Source organism: Antechinus flavipes, chromosome 2, assembly GCF_016432865.1.
Source record: "Antechinus flavipes isolate AdamAnt ecotype Samford, QLD, Australia chromosome 2, AdamAnt_v2, whole genome shotgun sequence".
NCBI lineage: Eukaryota > Metazoa > Chordata > Mammalia > Dasyuromorphia > Dasyuridae > Antechinus > Antechinus flavipes.
Window position 1 is genome coordinate 495,058,355 of NC_067399.1, and position 18,493 is coordinate 495,076,847.

General features: G+C 44.5%; 2 protein-coding genes across 3 annotated transcripts; one reads left to right on the plus strand and one right to left on the minus strand.

Moving 5' to 3' along the window:
- The first annotated feature begins 6,244 nt into the window (after positions 1–6,244).
- On the plus strand, positions 6,245–13,044 carry SNX21 (sorting nexin family member 21). Of its 2 annotated transcripts, XM_051979938.1 has the most exons (4): positions 6,246–7,648; positions 8,422–8,719; positions 9,163–9,320; positions 11,895–13,044. In XM_051979938.1, the coding sequence occupies exons 2-4, from the start codon at positions 8,428–8,430 to the stop codon at positions 12,567–12,569; spliced, it is 1,125 nt and encodes a 374-aa protein (XP_051835898.1). In that variant the 5' UTR covers positions 6,246–7,648; positions 8,422–8,427; the 3' UTR covers positions 12,570–13,044. The 2 variants fall into 2 exon arrangements, with proteins under 2 accessions (XP_051835899.1, XP_051835898.1); XM_051979939.1 differs by having other exon boundaries at positions 6,245–8,719.
- Positions 13,039–18,486, minus strand: ACOT8 (acyl-CoA thioesterase 8). Its single transcript, XM_051979937.1, has 6 exons — positions 18,119–18,486; positions 16,784–16,920; positions 15,828–16,053; positions 14,641–14,789; positions 14,119–14,313; positions 13,039–13,275 (listed from the first exon to the last, which is right to left on the minus strand). Exons 1-6 carry the CDS (start codon positions 18,469–18,471, stop codon positions 13,157–13,159), a joined length of 1,179 nt encoding a protein of 392 aa, XP_051835897.1. The 5' UTR covers positions 18,472–18,486; the 3' UTR covers positions 13,039–13,156.
- Positions 18,487–18,493: the final 7 nt, after the last annotated feature.

An 18,493-nucleotide genomic window follows, 5' to 3' on the forward strand; every position in this document is an offset into this window, starting at 1 on the left:
TCCAGCCCCAAATAGAGGGATAGCAAGATTTTTTATAGGATAACAAGAACAGTGATATAATGGGGGAGGTACCTAGGGGGGATAACCTAATGGTGGGGGAGGCCCCTAGGATGACACAATGGAGGGAGGTCACTGATATTCTAATGACACCTAAAATAGACAAACCTTTATCCTGTCAAACCTTAAGAAGGAATGTCTATAACCTAAAGATATAAAACCTTTATCTCATCAAACATTAAGAGGGAAAGGTTATAACCTGAGGCAGAATATCAAACTAGGAGAATTGGGGAAACTAGGTCAGGACATCAAAATGGAACTTTGGACAACAGTTTGACTATTAATATTAAATAAAATTGTTTCTGACTGAAGAGCTTTTTTTTTTAATTTTAATTTTTATTATTATTATTTTTTTAATTTTATTTTATTTAATAATAACTTTGTATTGACAGAATCCATGCCAGGATAATTTTTACACGACATTATCCCTTGCAATCACTTATGTTTCGTTTTTTCCCCTCCCTCCCTCCTCCCCCCCCAAAATGGCAAGCATTCCTATATATGTTAAATATGTTGCAGCATATCCTAGATACAATACATATTTGCTTGACTGAAGAGCTTAAAATCATAATAGAGTGTGTGTATTAATAGTTTTTTTTCCTATTAAATATAGTAAACTCCAAGAGGGTAGGAATGGCCTTATTTAAATTTGACACTCTCTGATAATCCAGCCTTACATGGAGGACACTGTATGAAATTGTTGAATAAATGAATGAATAAAGTGAAAAACGATTGTTCAACTGAAGGAAATAAGGGTTTCGAGAGGCAAAGTCATACAATTTTCTAACTTCTGTTTAGGGAGCTTTCCACTACATGCTAGACAATGCAACATCTATTTGCTGATACTGTCTAAAGCAACAGGGAGTCTACTAAGTATTTATGGAAAAAAAGAAAAAAAGGTTAAAACTTACGAAGAACTAACTTCCTAGGGGCTAATTAAAACCTTATAGCTAATGTACTGAATAGTCGGGAAAGCATTTATTAAATAGCTACTATGTGCCAGGCACTGTGCTAAGTCCAGACTGACCCTCTAATTTCTGTGCCACATAGTTAGCTGCCCTAGGAGACTGGGAGGACAGTGTAGGAGGGGGAACGTTTAGGGGAAAGGTGGAGGGTTGGGATGAAAAATTAGTTCAATTTTGATAATGCTGAAATTAAGATGTCTAGAGGTTATCCAGCTTGAAATGTCTGCTAGGCACTTGTAGATGAAAGACTGGAATTCAGTGGAGAGGTTAAAACTGTATAAATAGACTTGTATTAAGATCAAGTTAAATAATATAGAAGGAAGAGAGAAAGCCCAGTAGAGAGCACTGTGGGACATCTGTCGTTAGTAGACCAGATTCAAGACCTGGAGGAAGATCCAGCAAAGAGGATTTAACCAGGAAACTTCAGAAATGCTGGAGAATATTTAAGAGTACTGTTTTGAAAAGAGGAAAAAAGAAATGATGGGGAAGAAAGAGTATTAAAACCTTCAGAGTCAAGGATAAGGAAAGGCCATTGGATAAAGCAACTTTAGAGATAGCAGTTTGACTTGAATGGTGAGATTGGAAGCCAGACTGAAGAGAAGGAAAGGAAAGAAAGTTACAAGTACTTATTGCACATGACTTTCTCAAGGAGTTTAGCTATAAAAGGCAGGAGAAATATGGAACTGTAATTAGCAGGGGATAAAAAGATCAGTGAAGGTTTTGAGGAAAGGGAAGAAATGCACATGTTTCTAGATAGTAGGAATGTAGCTAGGGCATGGAGAAAAATTAAGATAAGTGAGAGTGGAAATGTCAGAGGGAACAATCTGTTGCTGGAGATAGAGTGAATGCATTAAACACATGGAGGGGGTTAACCTTGACAAAAAGAAGGGCTACCTCATCATGTGAGACAGGAAAAGGAGAGACAGAAAGAATCTGAAAAATATGAAATCGGTACTGTATGAGAATGTATTCTGATGGAAGTGGATTTCTTCGACAAAGAGATCTAACTCAGTTTCTGTTGGAATCTTTACAAACTGTTAGAGTTGATAGAGACAATAATTATCTACTTTAGCATGGTTCAGTATCACTGATCTGATCTTACAAAGAGATGTTTTGGGCCAGAACCTGAAACAAGGTACTAAATAGAACTAATTAATACAATGCTTGTGTTTACACCTTTACTCATTGGAATTCACAAGTATGGGAGATTCACAAAGTTAACTGTGTAACTTTGTGAATTCATACCTCCCTTGAAGCTCTTAGGGCCAGAGAGCACTCTGGGAAGAAACCCATAATCCCTCTCTCTTGTATCCCACAATTCCTCTCTCTCACAAATAAGAAACAGACAGAGGCTCTCTCGGACAGAATGGAGCTGAATTTAGATTGAGAAGGGAGCGTCAAGTGAGTTCAGCCAGAAGCCCTCTCTGAATGAGGAGTTTTACTTTGTAACATTGACTGGGGTCAGAGAGGAGCACTCTGGGAGACTGAGAGCCAGAAGTCCTCTCTCAGAGGCAAGACAGATTCATTACAACTTTTACCTTGTTGCTGGCTGTAGGCAGAGGCAGAAGCAAAGGACAAAGCTGCAAGAGCTCCTCGGAGGCAAGACAGATTCACCTTGATGTTGGCTGGGCTGAAGGACAAACCTTTGGATTTGGAGACATTCGGAGGGAGCTCTTAGAACCAAGCAGAGAGATAGGCCTCTAAGCTAACTGGGCTATATTGGAGACAATAAAAGATCTGAACTTTTATCACCTGGCTGCGTTTGGAGTAATTATTGATCTGAACTGATACTAAGGCTGCCTCCAGAAAATCTCCTCGAGAAACCTGCTCTCTCCCAGACAGAACTATTATATTTTAAAGGACAAGAATACCACAAGTTTCAATTGATCAAGGATGGACAGAAACAGCTACACCCAAAGAAAGAACACTGGGAAATGAATATAAACTGCTTGCATTTTTGTTTTTCTTCACGGGTTATTTATACCTTCTGAATCCAATTCTTCCTGTGCAACAAGAGAACTGTTCGGTTCTGCACATATATATTGTATCTAGGATATACTGTAACCTATTCAACATGTAAAGGACTGCTTGCCATCTGAGGGAGGGGAAAAATCGGAACAGAAGTGAGTGTAAGGGATAATATTGTAAAAAATTACCCTGGCATGGGTTCTGTCAATAAAAAGTTATTTTAAAAAAATAATATTATGAAATTGGAAGGGGAGAAAGCTCTCTGTAAAGGCCTCAATTTTTTTTCTTTTCTGAACAATATGGGTCAAGGTTCTTATCAGGAAGAACATTAGGAGAAGGAATCAATTGAGGCCTAAAAAGGGGTGAAAAGATTTGGAAGGGATACTGTAATAAATGGGATTGTGAGGCAATTAATAATAGCTGAAGTGGTTTAAAAAAAAAAGAGGAGTGGTAATATGAAATAGATTTGGGAGAACATAATTTAAAGAATTTTATAAAAATAGTACAATAGAAATTAGGTTCGTGACATGGAACAATCATGACAAGACATCCATCAAAGATAACAGAAATTTTGCTATCTTCATGAATGGGCTCAAGCAAATAGAACACAGTCATAAATGAATGAGCAATTTATTTATGGCAAGGATATAACCTTTAGTAACTTTGGGGAACAGGCATGGGTGGGGCAGGATATAAGGAGTAACAAAGATTATGGAATTGAGACTATTTTAAAGATGGTCAGGGAAACCTTTTTGTCAAAGCTATCACAAAGGTTGCAGTGACTATCTAGAAAAATACTAACTAGACAGTCTCTGAGAGGATGATCAGATTATCAGCCTCACTTCTTTGAGAATGGAAGCTGAATTGTTGGTGGAGTTGTGAACGAATCCAGCCATTCTGGAGAGCAATCTGGAATTATGCCCAAAAAGTTATCAAACTGTGCATACCCTTTGATCCAGCAGTGTTTCTATTGGGCTTATACCCCAAAGAGATACTAAAAAAGGGAAAGGGACCTGTATGTGCCAAAATGTTTGTAGCAGCCCTGTTTGTAGTGGCTAGAAACTGGAAAATGAATGGATGCCCATCAATTGGAGAATGGCTGGGTAAATTGTGGTATATGAATGTTATGGAATATTATTGCTCTGTAAGGAATGACCAGCAGGATGAATACAGAGAGGCTTGGAGAGACCTACATGGACTGATGCTAAGTGAGATGAGCAGAACCAGGAGATCATTATACACTTCGACAACGATATTGTATGAGGATGTATTCTGATGGAAGTGGATTTCTATGACAAAGAGACCTAACTGAGTTTCATTGGATAAATGATGGACAGAAACAGCTACACCCAAAGAAGGAATACTGGGAAATGAATGTGAACTATTTGATTTTTGGTTTTCTTCCCGAGTTATTTTTACCTTCTGAATCCAATTCTCCCTGTGCAGCAGGAGAACTGTTCGGTTCTGCAAATATGTATTGTATCTAGGATATACTGCAACATATTTAACATATATAGGACTGCTTGCCATCTTGGGGGGGGGGGAGGAGGAGGGAGGGAGGGGAAAAAACGAAACATAAGTGATTGCAAGGGATAATGCTGTGTAAAAATTATCCTGGCATGGATTCTGTCAATACAAAGTTATTATTAAATAAAATTAAAAAAAAAAAAAGAGAATGGAAGCTGAATGAGAGCTTGATTAATCGTTTCTGCCTCTCATCATTTTATCTAAACTGGACAGCCTGGGAAACTGACTTGATCATAGTTGACAAAGGAGCAGAATCGTATTTGCATGACAGCTAATTAGCATTTACATAGTACCTAAAATGTTTCAGGCACTGTGCTAAGAATTTTACAATCACTATCTCATTTAATCCTCACAACAATCCTAGGAGATAAGTGCTATTATTATCATCTCCATTTTACAATTGAGGAAACTGAGGCAAACAGAGGTTAAATAGCTTCCCTAAAGTCACATAGTTGGAAAGTGAGGCTAGATTTGAATTTAATTAGGGCCTGCAACATAGAAAATACTTAATAAATGTTTTCTGATTGTTTGATTGTCAAAACTCATTCAGCTCATTCTGCCTCAGTGTGATTCTGGGGGGAAAGCTCTGGTTTAGAAGTTAGGTCTGCTGGATTCTAGCCTGAGCTTTGTTACTAACTTGCTGTGACTTCAGTTTGGGTCTGTGGAAAATGAATGGGATGAAATGATCTGATTTCTCAATTCTCTTTCAGTTCTGATTCTAAGATTGCAACTATGTGCTTTTGTCCCCATTAGACAGGGAAACAGATTCAGAGATAAAGCAAACGAATTAGAAACTGAGCAGAGTCTTACGAAAAGATCTCCTGGCTCTCAGCCTATTGTTTTTTCCACTAGACCACAATTCACTGACACAGCATAACTGGTTTCCGGGGTATTCTTATCCAAATTGTGTATTTGATTGCCCCCTTCTAGTCCCAGCAGTATAATGTGCTCTGGAGAATAGACTTGAAAGCCCGAAAGGGTGGAACAAAGAGGGTCAAAGACTTGTCTTTAACTCCTTATCAAATGCTATTTCCTTTAGTTTAAAGCTGCCCAGAGAAAAAATAGGTTTTCTGAGGTCACAGGTCTCCAGAGATTTCTCCAATACTGTCCTATCTGATGGATGTTCCATAAAATTGGGAGATAATGGAAATGGAACTATAACTAGAGGGGGAAGTCCCCTTTCTGATGATGCTTCCAACTAACATCCTTCCTCCAGATCAGATAGGACCCTCCCTAGGCTGAGATTGCCAGGGAGAAAGTCAGAAATTTAGAGGGAAGCTTGTGTTCTGGCTGTCAAGGACTAGAAACATTATTCAGTCAAGTCATTTCATAATTCACTCTCTACTCCCACAGGGACCAGAAATCATGCCCTGAAGAGTTTTTTTTAACCCTTTCAGCTCTAGAACTTCTGCCCAGAAGCTTCAGCGGTCCCCTTTGGTGAAGTTTCACCTGGCCCACTATTAAAGGAAGGCTTTATACCCCAATTGCTTCTTGTTGGTGGTGTGCCTCTTCCATCAATTCTGAATTCAATTGTTCTTGGAAGAAGTAAATCATTTAATTCTTCTATGGCCCCCACTCATGACTCAAACTGACCCTTCCTAATCACCACTTTTCCCAGGATAGAATTAAAACTCTTTGAGGACTTGGATTGTCTTTGCTTTTGTATTTTGCATTAGTGCTTAGTAAAGGTTTGGCATATATTAAATGCTTAACAAATGCCTTAACAAATGTTCTTTTTTTCAGAAATTCATAGAATGTCAAAACTGAAAAGGGACTTGGGGGAAAAAAAAAAGCATCACAGCTGGAAGAAAAAGACTCCAGAAGCCACCCAATATAAACTTAAATTTTATAAGGAAAGAAAATAAAGATCAGACATTTAGACAATGACTTCACCAAAATAAAAAAACAAAACAAAATAAAAAACTAAGTGACAGAACAAGGCTGGAACCTGAGGCTTCTGTCTTTTAAAGTCTTGTAGACACTCATCATGTCTTTTGAAGTTTCTACCCTTGTGGGGGATTAGGTTTACTCATAAGAGGTTTTGAAATAATAGCCAAGAAAATGCTATAAAAGAATTAAAACAAAGCAAAACAAGCAAACTACTTAACATCCATGTGAGGGATTATTGGATTTTTACTTTGTTAGAAACAGCTTCAGAGAGACTGTTCTTCAGTCTCTGGAAACTGGAAACCTCTTCAAATATTTCCAATGAAACTGATTTTCTTGTTCTTCACACGATACAGTCCATGTCCTCTCAGTGTCTTTTTTATATAAGTTATACCTCTTGTCTGGGATGTTTTTCTCATCTCTACCTCATCGACTCCCTAGTTTTCTTCAAAACCAAGCGCGAAATGATGCTTTTCTCGATTCTCGTCCCTCCGTCCCCAATTACTTTTGTTCACACTTTGTATTTATTCTAACACGAATGTTCATGTCTGCCCCCCAAAATGTAAGCTCCATGAGGCCAGACAAATTCATTTTGTCTTTGGATCACCAGCACTTAGTGTAAAGTCCGTGCTTAATAAAAGTTAATGATTGGGACTCCCAGGAGAGAGGGACAGGTACTTGAGTGTTGTCTCCGAGGTGGATTCCCCGATGAGTGCCCATCCCGAAGAGACAGATGCAGGTCAGTCTAAGTAGATGGATCCCAAATTCCAAGAGACCGAGATTTTGGACTTGGCTTTTCACACCTATCATAGGTTCAGGATTCCAGGATTTACACTGCAAGACCCCACATTCGCAAACTCCTCATTATAACCGTTTCCCCGTCTACACTAGAGAGGCCCAGGCCCAGGGAGTCCGGTGTCTGACGGGGCCAGTGGTTTTCGCTCCCGGGCTTCCAAGGCCAGTAAGCCCGGAGCAGGCGGAGTCGGGGGCGGGGCCGTGGCAGGAAGAGACCGGAGGGAGCCGCGGAGCCCAGCCGGGAGGCCATCCAGTCGCTCGGGCTTCGGTGAGCAGCTGTGGGCCGGGCCGGGCCGGGCCGACCCGAGTCGAGCCGAGCCGGACCGGGCCACCGGGCTGGGAAGGAGGCCGCCTGCCTTCGGATCCCTGACCTCAACCACCCTCGACTGCCGGACAGACTGTCGGGTTGAGAGCACTGCAGCCTGCAGCCCTATTCCCAGACTCTCGGGGTGAGAGACGCTCCCAGGTCGGACGCCTGGGACCCATCATTACCTCGGGCTCCCGGGGAGGGGCGGGGCGGGTGGCCGCATCGGCTGCCCCTATAGCTCCACCGCCTTACCCGGGCTGGGACGCCTGCTCGCCTCTCCCTCGCTCTGCAAGCGTCTCCTTCCAGTTTGGGGGAGCACTTCACCCTTTCTTCTAACTAGGCTGCATCCTGCCTCCCACCCCCACCCAGATGAGCTGGGCGAGACTCCGGACTATTTCCTTTCTCCCCATCCTTTTCTCCCCCCGCATGGGGATATCCTCAGCTTCCAAATCGAACAGACCACGGTCCCTTCCTTTCAGCTGGCTGTATCTGCCCCGCCTACCCTTTCACACCCTCAGCCCTCTGTCACCTCTACCCACCTACCCACCCAAAGTAGAGATCGCCTCCGGCCAGACTGAGGTTTCCCCCTATTTTTCCTCCAGAGCCAGGCTGGGCCCTTGGACCATCCTCCCCACCCTATTCCCGCCCTCAGCTTGAGTCACTTTCTCCGCCTCCCCTTTAAAACATTCCTTACTCCCCCTCCCCAGTTCTGACAGACCCCGACTCCCTTCACTCTGGTAGAGCTTCCCTCCCCGCCTTCTCAATCGATTGCCCTTCATTCGTTTCCTTCAGAGAAGCCCTTGCCCTCTCCAATTCTCTGTCTTCAGTTTAAGGCCTCTCCTGGGCGGCCAGTCTCCTCCCCCAACCCCATATTTCCCCAGCCCCAACCTTGCGCCCCCGATTGCTTTCTCTCAGGGTACCATGGCCTCTCGTCTTCTGCATCGCTTGCGGCACGCCCTGGCCCTAACCGGAGAGGGCCCGGGAGAGCCGGCCCCTGGCGCGGAGGCCGAGGAATTCCCGGAGAGTTCCGAGCTCGAGGAGGATGATACGGAGGGCTTATCCACTCGCCTCAGTGGCACCTTGAGCTTCACCAGTACCGAAGATGATGAGGACGAAGAGGAAGACGAAGAAAATGCAGATCCTCTAGGATCAGGGGCCGCCCTGGGACGAAGACTTAAGAATCCTGGAGAGGAAGGCGCTGGGGAGGACGGAGGCAAGCCCTGGGAAATGAGGTGGGAGGGCAGTCTTTAGCCCCTTAAACCTGACTTTTATTCCCAGATTAGATGAGCATATAAAATCATTCAGTTAAATGTCCTAGGGTTTCAAATAATAATTTTAAAGCTTTCGGAAAAGAATCAGTTCTGTATTTGGTCCTGGGCCCACACTCAACACAATCTTTTTTCACATCATAGGTTTTAGGAATGAATCTTCTAGATTGAGTAATCTGCATCTTTTCTGTTTTCAGAACTCTACCTCGGGGTTCTAACCTAATCAGTTGGTTGCAAGATTTAGAGCGGGTAGGGGCCTCAGAAACCATTTAGCCTAACTACCTCATTATACTGAAAAGGAATCACAGGCTTAGAAGGGGCAAGTGATTTGACTAACTGCACAAAGCTAGCCAGATAAAAGCTGTGATCGGACCCTATCCCTAAACAGATCGGAATCCCTCATCAGATGGTCCCCGGAGCAGTAACCTTTTGACAAGGCAACTACAGGACTTCTGGAAAAAGTCAAAAAGTAACCTGGTGCCCCAGCGGCTGCTCTTTGAAGTGACCAGTGCCAATGTCATCAATGAGCCACCCTCCAAGTACGTGGTGAGTGAGGCCCACCCTCCACTGGCTGGGTCCTGCTCTCTCCGGCCTAGGTCCTCAAAGTTCTGGGGAGTGAAGTGGTGGCTGTGCCCCAATAAGTCTCTGCCCCCCACTCCCTCCAATTGAGTATGACATTTAGGAGACTGGAAGGCCAGAATCTCCCCACAGCCATTCCAAGGGACCTTGCTCAAGCTTGTGAAAAGTGGTCTAGATGGGAGTAATACTGTAGAAGAAAGGAAAAGGATTCAGGCTGTGAAGCTGAAGAGAAATGGAATGTATCAAGGACATGCCATAAACAGTTTAACAAATGCTTTTAGTTTAACTGAAGCAACTAAGGAAGAAGGGTGATAGCTGCCACTGGTAGAGGGACTAAGCCTGAGGAGCCACTAGAAACTGCTCTGTAGGAAGGAGGAGGGGCTGAAGAGAAGAGATGTAAGTGAGTGAAACTTGACATGGAACTGAGAAACTGCTCATGAAGGGAGCTAATCCTATCTTAGTAGTCCTGGAACTTGCCAGCTCTACTTACACACAAACACACACCCACCCCTCTGGCAGCAATGATGCCATGGGGACCTCCTCCCACCTCTCCAGGTTCCCTCCCTTCCCTTCTGTTGTTGTAAACTACAGAACTCCCACCTGGAGACCTTCCAGAGCACCAGGCTTTTTCGATTTTGGATCAGTAAGAATAAGCAAGTCCAATGTAGATAAAGAACTGGCCTCAGATCTGTAGTATAGAAAGGCTCTGGGATGTAGCTGAATCAAGGAAGAGCTGAGGGACTGGAAGAATAAAAAAAGTTTCCTTTGCAGCAGGGAGAAGTCTTTTGATAGTTCCAGTGCTGGACCTGAGAATCTGAATGCTAGGACTAGTCATATAACCCTGGCCAAGTCCTAACTTCTAGGTTCCCTCATCTATAAAATGGGTTATAGATATTTCTTAGGGCTATTGTGAAGCAAATAAGCCTTCAAATTCTATTTAGATTTTTATTAAGAGTTGCTTCCTCTATCAAATGGCAATAGCATGTAAGTATAGGCATTATGTTGGCTCATTTGACTCTTGAGTCAGGTATTATCTCCATAAGTGAGGTTAAGTGACTTGTCAGAAGTCATGCAGCTAATGAATGACAGAATTTGAACTCAAATCTTGTGACTCAATCCCCCTGTTCTATCTACTACTGTGCCACTTAGCTGCCTCACTAGAATGAAAGACTCAGGCCATCTAAATCCAAACTACTTGAACAGGAAAACTCTTTTAATGTCTTCCCAAAATGGTCATTCACTTGTGATCTCAACTGTCCCATGATTTACTGGCCTCCAAGAGACAATTTAATATCTCCTGAAGCAGCCTATTCCCATTTTTTTGATAGCTCTATTGTTAGGGAACTTTGCTTTCTATGATGAGCGCCTTGCCTATGGTCATCCAGCTAGTAAATATCAGACCTTAGATTTAAGCCATTGTACAATATATGTGAAATTTATATTATATAAAGCATAAAAGTGGATCCCAGGTGCCATGTTGACTATGACCGGAATCATGCTGTTGGCTGTCTGTTTATCAGAGTGAGGAAGGGAAGAAGGCTGTAATAAGCAGTTAAGCACCTGCTATGTCACAGGCACTAGGTCTAAACCTTTATAAATATTATCTCATTGAATCCTCTCAATATTCCTGGAAGATAGATAATTATCATCCCCTTTTTGCAGCAAGGGGATGTTAAAATGACTTTTCCAAGATCACTTAGGTACCGAGTGAGACTGAATCTGAACCTAAGTTTTCCTGACTACAAGCCCAGGGCTCTGTCTACTGTGCTACCAGTTGCCTAGGTGCAACTTCCATTGGTAGAAGGCAAATTTTATGGTATAAGGAAATCTGAATTTGTTTTCTATCCATTATTAAACTATTATTATACTATTAAAAATGAAAAGGCCAGGAGGTCTAGAGAGGAGTGACTTAAGAGTTAAGAGTGGAGCCAGAGCCCCGATTCTGACACTTATTAGCAATAGGACCCAGGGCAAAGTGATTTCCTCTGCCTGTGTTCCAGCTTCCCCATCTTAAAGTGAAGAGCCTGGACAAGATCAAGTATTCTAATGCTTTTGGGTCACAGACATACTCCCCCTTTGGCAGTCTGATAATCTGTGATCATCTTAAGAAATGTTTTTAAATCCATAAAATTACAACTATCAGGATTCCTTTAAAACAAATTGATTGCTTCCTTGACATTCTGGACTCTAGGGTTAGGAACTCTGGATTAGATGGAGTTCCTTCTAGCTTCAAAGACCTATTCTGCAGTGCTAAGAAATTGGGCTTGAGAGGGGGTGAGCACCATGAGCTGCCAGCTCTGAATCCCATCTCTGTCTCTTTCTCTCTGTGCTGCTATGTGACCCTGGGCAATTCAGAGGAGCCTCAGGTAAGGTGGGTCTGCAGGTCTCCTTGGTTGGGCCCCTCTCTGGGGTCCAACTCTCTGGGGTGGTAAAGGAGATGTAATGATAAAGTTGAAAGTAAGGGAGGTGGGCAAAGGGAATCTGGTTGGATAGAGACACTTTCCAGACAAACTGCCTTTGGTTCCCCCTTTACGTCTACAGCTCTACACCATCGCCCTGATAGGCCCTGGACCCCAGGAACACACGCCAGCTCAGATTTCTCGGCGCTACTCTGACTTTGAACGACTACACCGGCAACTTCGGCAGCAGTTTCGTGGTCCTATGGCTGCAGTTTCTTTTCCCCGAAAACGCCTACGGAGGAATTTTACTGCTGAGACTATTGCTCGGCGTAGCCGGGCCTTTGAACAATTTCTGGGGCACCTACAGGCTGTGCCTGAGCTTCGTCAGGCACCTGATCTCCAGGACTTCTTCATTCTACCTGAGCTTCGACAGGCACAGAGACTCACCTGCACTGGTCTCTACCAGGAGGCCTTGAGGCTTTGGACCAATGCCTGGCGCCTCCAGACTCAACTGGGCACTACAGGAGGGACCCATCGGACACTACTGACTCTGGTAGGCTTGGCTGTGTGCCACCAAGAGCTGGAACAACCCAGCGAAGCAAGGCTGAACTGTGAGCAGGCTCTGCAGATGCTGGGGACTAGTGATTCTCATCCCCTGCTGGGACCTTTTCTTGAGGCTCATGTTCGCCTCTCCTGGAGGCTTGGCATTGACAAGCGCCAGTCAGAGGCCCAGCTCCAGGCCCTACAAGAAGCTGGTCTCACCCCTACTCCACCCCCCAGCCTCAAGGAACTGCTTATCAGGGAGGCCCTGGACTAAAAGAGCTTTCCATCCTGACAGGGATGTTAGTGGGAGAAGGTAGGAGAACAAAGGCTGACAGGAATCCAATAAAGGGTGGTAGGAACTAGAAAGATCATCGAATTCAAAAGAGATTTTAGAGATTCCCTAGAATAACCTCTCTGGATCTGCTTGCTTCTCTCTAAAATGGTCATATAACTTGCCCACGCTCACAGCAGTAGCAGATCTTGAGACCCTCATTTCTTTTCTGCCCTTTTCCCCATTTTGCTGTGCCCTTGACTAGCCTGTGCTATGGTCAGGCTTACCTGCAGGTGGCAGTAATGGAAAAGGAGCAAGTCTAGCCTGTTTCTCTAGCTGCAATGGACTCCTCCCCAGGTAAAGTTCATATCTCTGTTCTACCCTTTCCCATATGACTGAGGGACAGTCTCCTCAAAAGGCCAAGAGTAGTGGAGCAATTGCTCTAGCCCGGGGGAATAAAAAGGCTGAAACCTCCAAATGGTACCTATCTTTATTATGTGCAAAGAATGGAAGGGGCACAGCCCCTGCCCACAGTTCTTGGTAGAACAGAATACAGGGATAGATCCGAGAAGTCTAGGGGCAGCTTCTTTCTACAGCTTACTCTCCAGCTCCTGCTGCTTCAGCCGGATCACACCCTCCTGGGCACATGTTACAGCCAGGACCCCATCTCGTCGCCACAGACGCCCATGAACCAGTCCTCGAGAGCCACCTGTGGGTTGGCAAGGAAAGTGAGCACCTGGCTTGTATAGCCTTTAAAAACCTCACTACTCTCCCTATCAATAATGCCAATTCGCCACTCTTGGAAAGACTGGGGAAAGAGTACATTATCCCACGGGTGGGTTTGGAGGCTAGAGATGGCAACAAATGGGCCCAAGGTTCCCCGAATAGTAAAAGTAGCTGCCATTTATGTAGTGCTTTTATATAATCTTTTTTATCCTCAACAGTCCTGTATGATATTAAAGGCCTATCAATATACAGGTATTGTTGTCCAGGTTTTCAAATGAGGAAACTTTTTACTCAGAGATGGGGCCAGCGCCTAGTTCTTCCAGGTCAGAGCTCTTTCTACCACATGACATTCTTTCTCAATAATCCACTATAGACCTGAAATCCAGCAATATCTCTCAAAGTATTTCCAGCTTGCACCACCTCTCTTGTGTAAGCAGTTTTATGAGGCCTACATTTGATGCAGTGGAAAAAGCCTGTGTTTGTTATTAACTACTGGCATAATCTTGGATAAGTCACTTCTTTATGATCCTTGGTTTCCTCAAGTTTAAAATGAGAAGATTGAAAACTAGATGAATCCCAAAGGCTGTTTCCAGCTCTGGATCTTGTGATTTCCTGTTTCTTCATCTGGAGATATCCATGCCACTTCCAAATGAGACAATAGCATTAGATAAAGATGAGGTAACACTGCTGGAATTCTAAAAGTGCTTTTCCCCTACTTGATCAGAGCCACCCTGCTACCCTGTCATTTTTCCAAATGATCTTAATAGTCATGGTAGTTGTTTGTGAACCAGCCCTCCCACCATCTTTCCCTTTCTTCTGAACTCACCAGCCCAGGGGCTTTCACACTCATACAGCATCCAGTGGTCAGCTCGGAAGGGGGCGTGGAACCACATGGAGTGATCAAGGGAGACCATGAACCGGACCTGATGGCGATGCTGGTGGGGAAGCATGGCAGTGCCCAGAAAGGCATAGTCGGAGATGTAGGCAGCCACACAGCAATGCATCTTCATGTCTCCTTCCCCTGAAATGGTACCTACTGTTAGCTAGTGAGTCCACAGAAGCCTCAGGTTCACAGAGGAATGTAGGAGAGGAAAGAGCAGCTGCTAAGCCATGGCATAGTGCAATAGAGAGGCAGAAGACCTGGATCTGAAATAGGTTCTTCTATTTACTCATGTTAACCTCCTTTTTTGTACTTTCTGGGTCTCGTTTTCCTCTCATGTACAATGAGGAGTTCTCCTATTTCTAAAATGGATGATCTTATAATTGCCTAGGAAGATCTACTCTGAAATTTCTGACTTTAGCTGCTCCTAACTATCGCCCCTTGGGAGGGGGAAATGGCAACTCATACCGATGTAGCCTCGAGCTCGAACCCAGAACATCTGCTTGGCCTTCTGTTGACCCAGGATGGGAAGGTCCACCAGTTTGATTTCAATGGGCACTTCTTGGGCAGCAATTCGGTTCAATCCTATTTGATACTTCTTCCGTAGCTCAGGGTCCCTAGAAAGAGTGAAAATGAGGCGGTATTTTAATACATGTGCAATCTAGACAGCTAGAATGAGCCTTAGAGTCCCAGAGAGATGTGATTTGCCCAAAGTTATACAGCCCAAGTAGCAGAATTGGTGTTTCATAGCTCCATGCCCCGGGCTCAAAAGAGCTCTTGAAGTTCCCTATCCTTTCACATCTATTCAAAATCAAAGTCATGCAGAAGGAAAGAGATTTCTTCTGCTTGGTCACAAGGATCATGAGTAGCAAACGTGGTAAAAGCTTCAGAGGAGACAAAATTTGGGCAAACTTGAGGGCAAAAAAGTTTTTTAACTGCCAGAACTGTCCAACAATAGACTGGAACCCAAAGGAAGTACTAAATTAATTACTCATCAAGGGAGGTCAATCAAGAAACGTGAACTTCCTTTTCAGATGTAAATTTGAAAGGATGACCTCCCAAAATGCCTTTCAACTGAGATTATGTATGTAATTTCCTCCCTACTTGGCCTTTCATCCCCAACCAATGAATTACCAGTGTCCTATGTGAATGGAAGCAGCCAGACACCTCTGGCATTTTATACTGCATTTGACAATCTTCTAGATAAGGGAGAAAATCCTCTGATAACTAGCCTTTCCTCCTTCCCTCAGCCTCATTTCTGTTCTCCCAAGGCTGTCCAACTCTGCATGAGAGGATAAAAGAGCATGAGGTCCCTGTCATTAGAAGGTTTTAAGCATACTTAATGAAACAATAAAACTTGTTCAGACAAGAGGTGGATTAGATAACCTGAGTTCCTAACTCTGAGATTCTGGGGTGAAGCTTGCTTTCAACCACAAAGTCCAATATCCCTGAGCCTCAGACTTTAGGATGCCCCAATTCCTAAAGTTTCTATCATTAATCTTTCCAAAACAAATGTCCACATATCCAACCTTGCCTTGGTCCTAGAAGGTAGGTACGACAGAGACTATTTCTATCTCAAAAGAAAAACGGGACATAGTCTAAGGTCCCAGAGAAGAGCCCCGCAGTTAGATGTGCTTCCTAAGCCAAAGCCTCACCTTATGCATTTGTCTATGAGCTCCTCATGGCTAAGAAGCTCCTCTGGTGGGGGGATGGGCGGCATAGAGAACTGGTGCTGGACAGGGCTGGGCTGGGCCTGCTGGAATGAAGCCTGGCAGATGAAGATGGCCTTGCCATGCTGCACGGCTTTCACTGAGCGTACAGAGAAACTGGCTCCTGTGCGTGTCCGTTCCACCTGGTACAACACCGGCACCTTTGGGTCCCCTGCAGGGGACAAGGGAGCACTAGATGAGCCTGGGTGCGGCCTTTCCAGGTGAGCCCAGAGTCACACAGAATAGTTCTGCTGCCAAGGACCTCAGCACACTGAATGTTGGCACTACCAGGGACCTCAAAAACCATCTTGGTATAATGAAAAGAGCACCAGATTTGGAGTCAGGGCACCTAATACTGGCCCTAATACTTAGTACTATGGGGCCTGGCCAAGTGATTTTCCTTCTACACAGTAATGCTCACAATACTTGCCTTATAGGGTGGTTGAAAAGCTCAAATTAGATAATATGAAGTACTCTGTAAATCATACAGAGGTAAATGTGAATCCAGTTATGATTGACCCTGCTCTTCTCCCCCACAATCATCATCTTGTGGATGAGAAAGAGGCTTAGAAAGGAGAACTGACTTTTCCAACAAGTAGTAGCAGTGTGCAGACTAAAACTCAAGTCCCTGTATTTTATACCTCAATACCTCATAAAAATGGGTAGCAGAAGGTCTACCAGTCTCAGGGTCACCCATGCATGAATGAAATCGTAAGTAATAATGTCAAAGTCTGTCTTAGCATCTCTAGTTCTGCAGTTAACACAAAGGAAGCTCCCTCCTAAATAGTTAACCATGTCCCCAGCATTTAGTATGGTATCCTCAGAATAGAGAGCACAGATGCATGGGTGTATGCTGTTAATGGTTGGGGGGGTGGTAGTAGGAAGAGGAAGAGGAAAGATACCTGCTCTCACGAAGTAGCAATGCAAGGAATGAACATGAACATCTTCGCTCACAGATTTGGCAGCAGCCACCAAGGCCTGGCCAACAATCTGACCTCCAAAGAGCCTTTTGGTTGTGGGTACCCAGTAATGCCTCCCCCTGTGAATAGAGAGAAACAGAGGAAAAGGTCTACAAATACAATTGCCTTAAGGATGCTTTCATCCCCTGCTTCTTATACTGTAATTATATGAGAACTCCTAACTGAATGTAGAGATTGCAAAATATAAATTATTTTGATATGTTTGATGTGTATGCCTACTTTATATAATATCTACCTGGAGTCTTGTAAAAATATTTTGGGCAAAAAAAGGTTGTAAATAGAAAGTTTAAGAAACCCTAATCTCATTTTGCAGAGGGAGAAACTAAAGCACAAAGAATGCAACTAGTAGTATTAGCTCATACAGTCAGTCAGAAGCTTGTGCTAGAACCTATACTATCTGTCTAGTTTCTTTTCACTGTATAAACTAACTAAAATTTGAGAAAAGTTACTAAGTTCCATACTATCTAAAACGAATAAACCTTGTCCTTAGATGGAAAAAAGCATCTAGATTTGGTAACCTGGTAACCCAGAGAGGGGTAAGGAAAGGAGGTCGGTAAAGAACTCAATAAATAGTAAGTGATTACTTCAATGCCTAGAATTGTGTTTGGAATTGGAAACTTGCTCTGGATCCAAGCCTAAGTCCTCTGGCCTCTGAGAGCATTTAAAGACTGGGCCTCTGGGTTGCTATGTAACTACAAGCTTAGCACCGGGGCAGGAGCGTTAGTGAGAAGTAGGTTCAGGATTCAGTTCTGGGCGAGGGCTTCCAGGCTACACGCTCTGAGGTTAGGCTCAATCACATTTTGTCCCAAAGAACTTCAGCATCTAGCCCAGGATCTTGCCCACAATCAGTGCTTAATACTTGGAGACTGACTGGCACGGATGCACATCCACCCCAATACAGCAGCACTCTAGGAAAAATCTCAGAGATCGTGGGGAAGGTCCCGGCCACTGGGACTCCCAGGTCACCGAGTCCGGGGCTCCCCACCGCCACCAAGCAGGTCCTTTTTAGATGCGCACACAGTCGTGACTGCCCCAGCTCAAAGGAGTGGGAGGAGGATGAGGCAAGAGGAACAAGGGAAAGGAAGAGGGAGGACATCCACTTTGGAGGGAGGACTCAGAGGAACGCGGGCAGCTCAAGGGCAGGGCTTTCCTGCCCCGCCACTCCCCCTGGCCCTAGCAACTAGGAAGCGCTCTGGTAGTGATACAGAGGGGGAACAAGTCGAGATCTTGGGAGGAGTCACCCGCGGGCGCCACTACCTGTAGAGATCTTCATCCAGCGGCTCCAGGTTGAGCACGCTGGTGACCAAGACGCTGCGGAGGTCCCCGGAGGGTTCCTCGGCGCTCCCCGAATCCAGCGGGGGCGACATCGCGCTAGCTCCGGAGCCGCAAGAGGGAGACAGAGCAGCCGCAGACGCTCCTAGCCCGCGCCACAGCAGCACCAAACTCGACTCTCGGGCGGGGTTGGGGTGAAGAGTCTTCACCCGCCCACAGACTTGCTCATCACCTCTTGTTTCCGGGATAAAAGGGGGAGGGCCTACGAATCCGGAAGTTGCCGGCAGGCCCGCTTGGAGGCGGGAGCCAGATTTACATTGGTCAACTCTTCCGTCCATCTTCAGTCATATTGCTCATGTT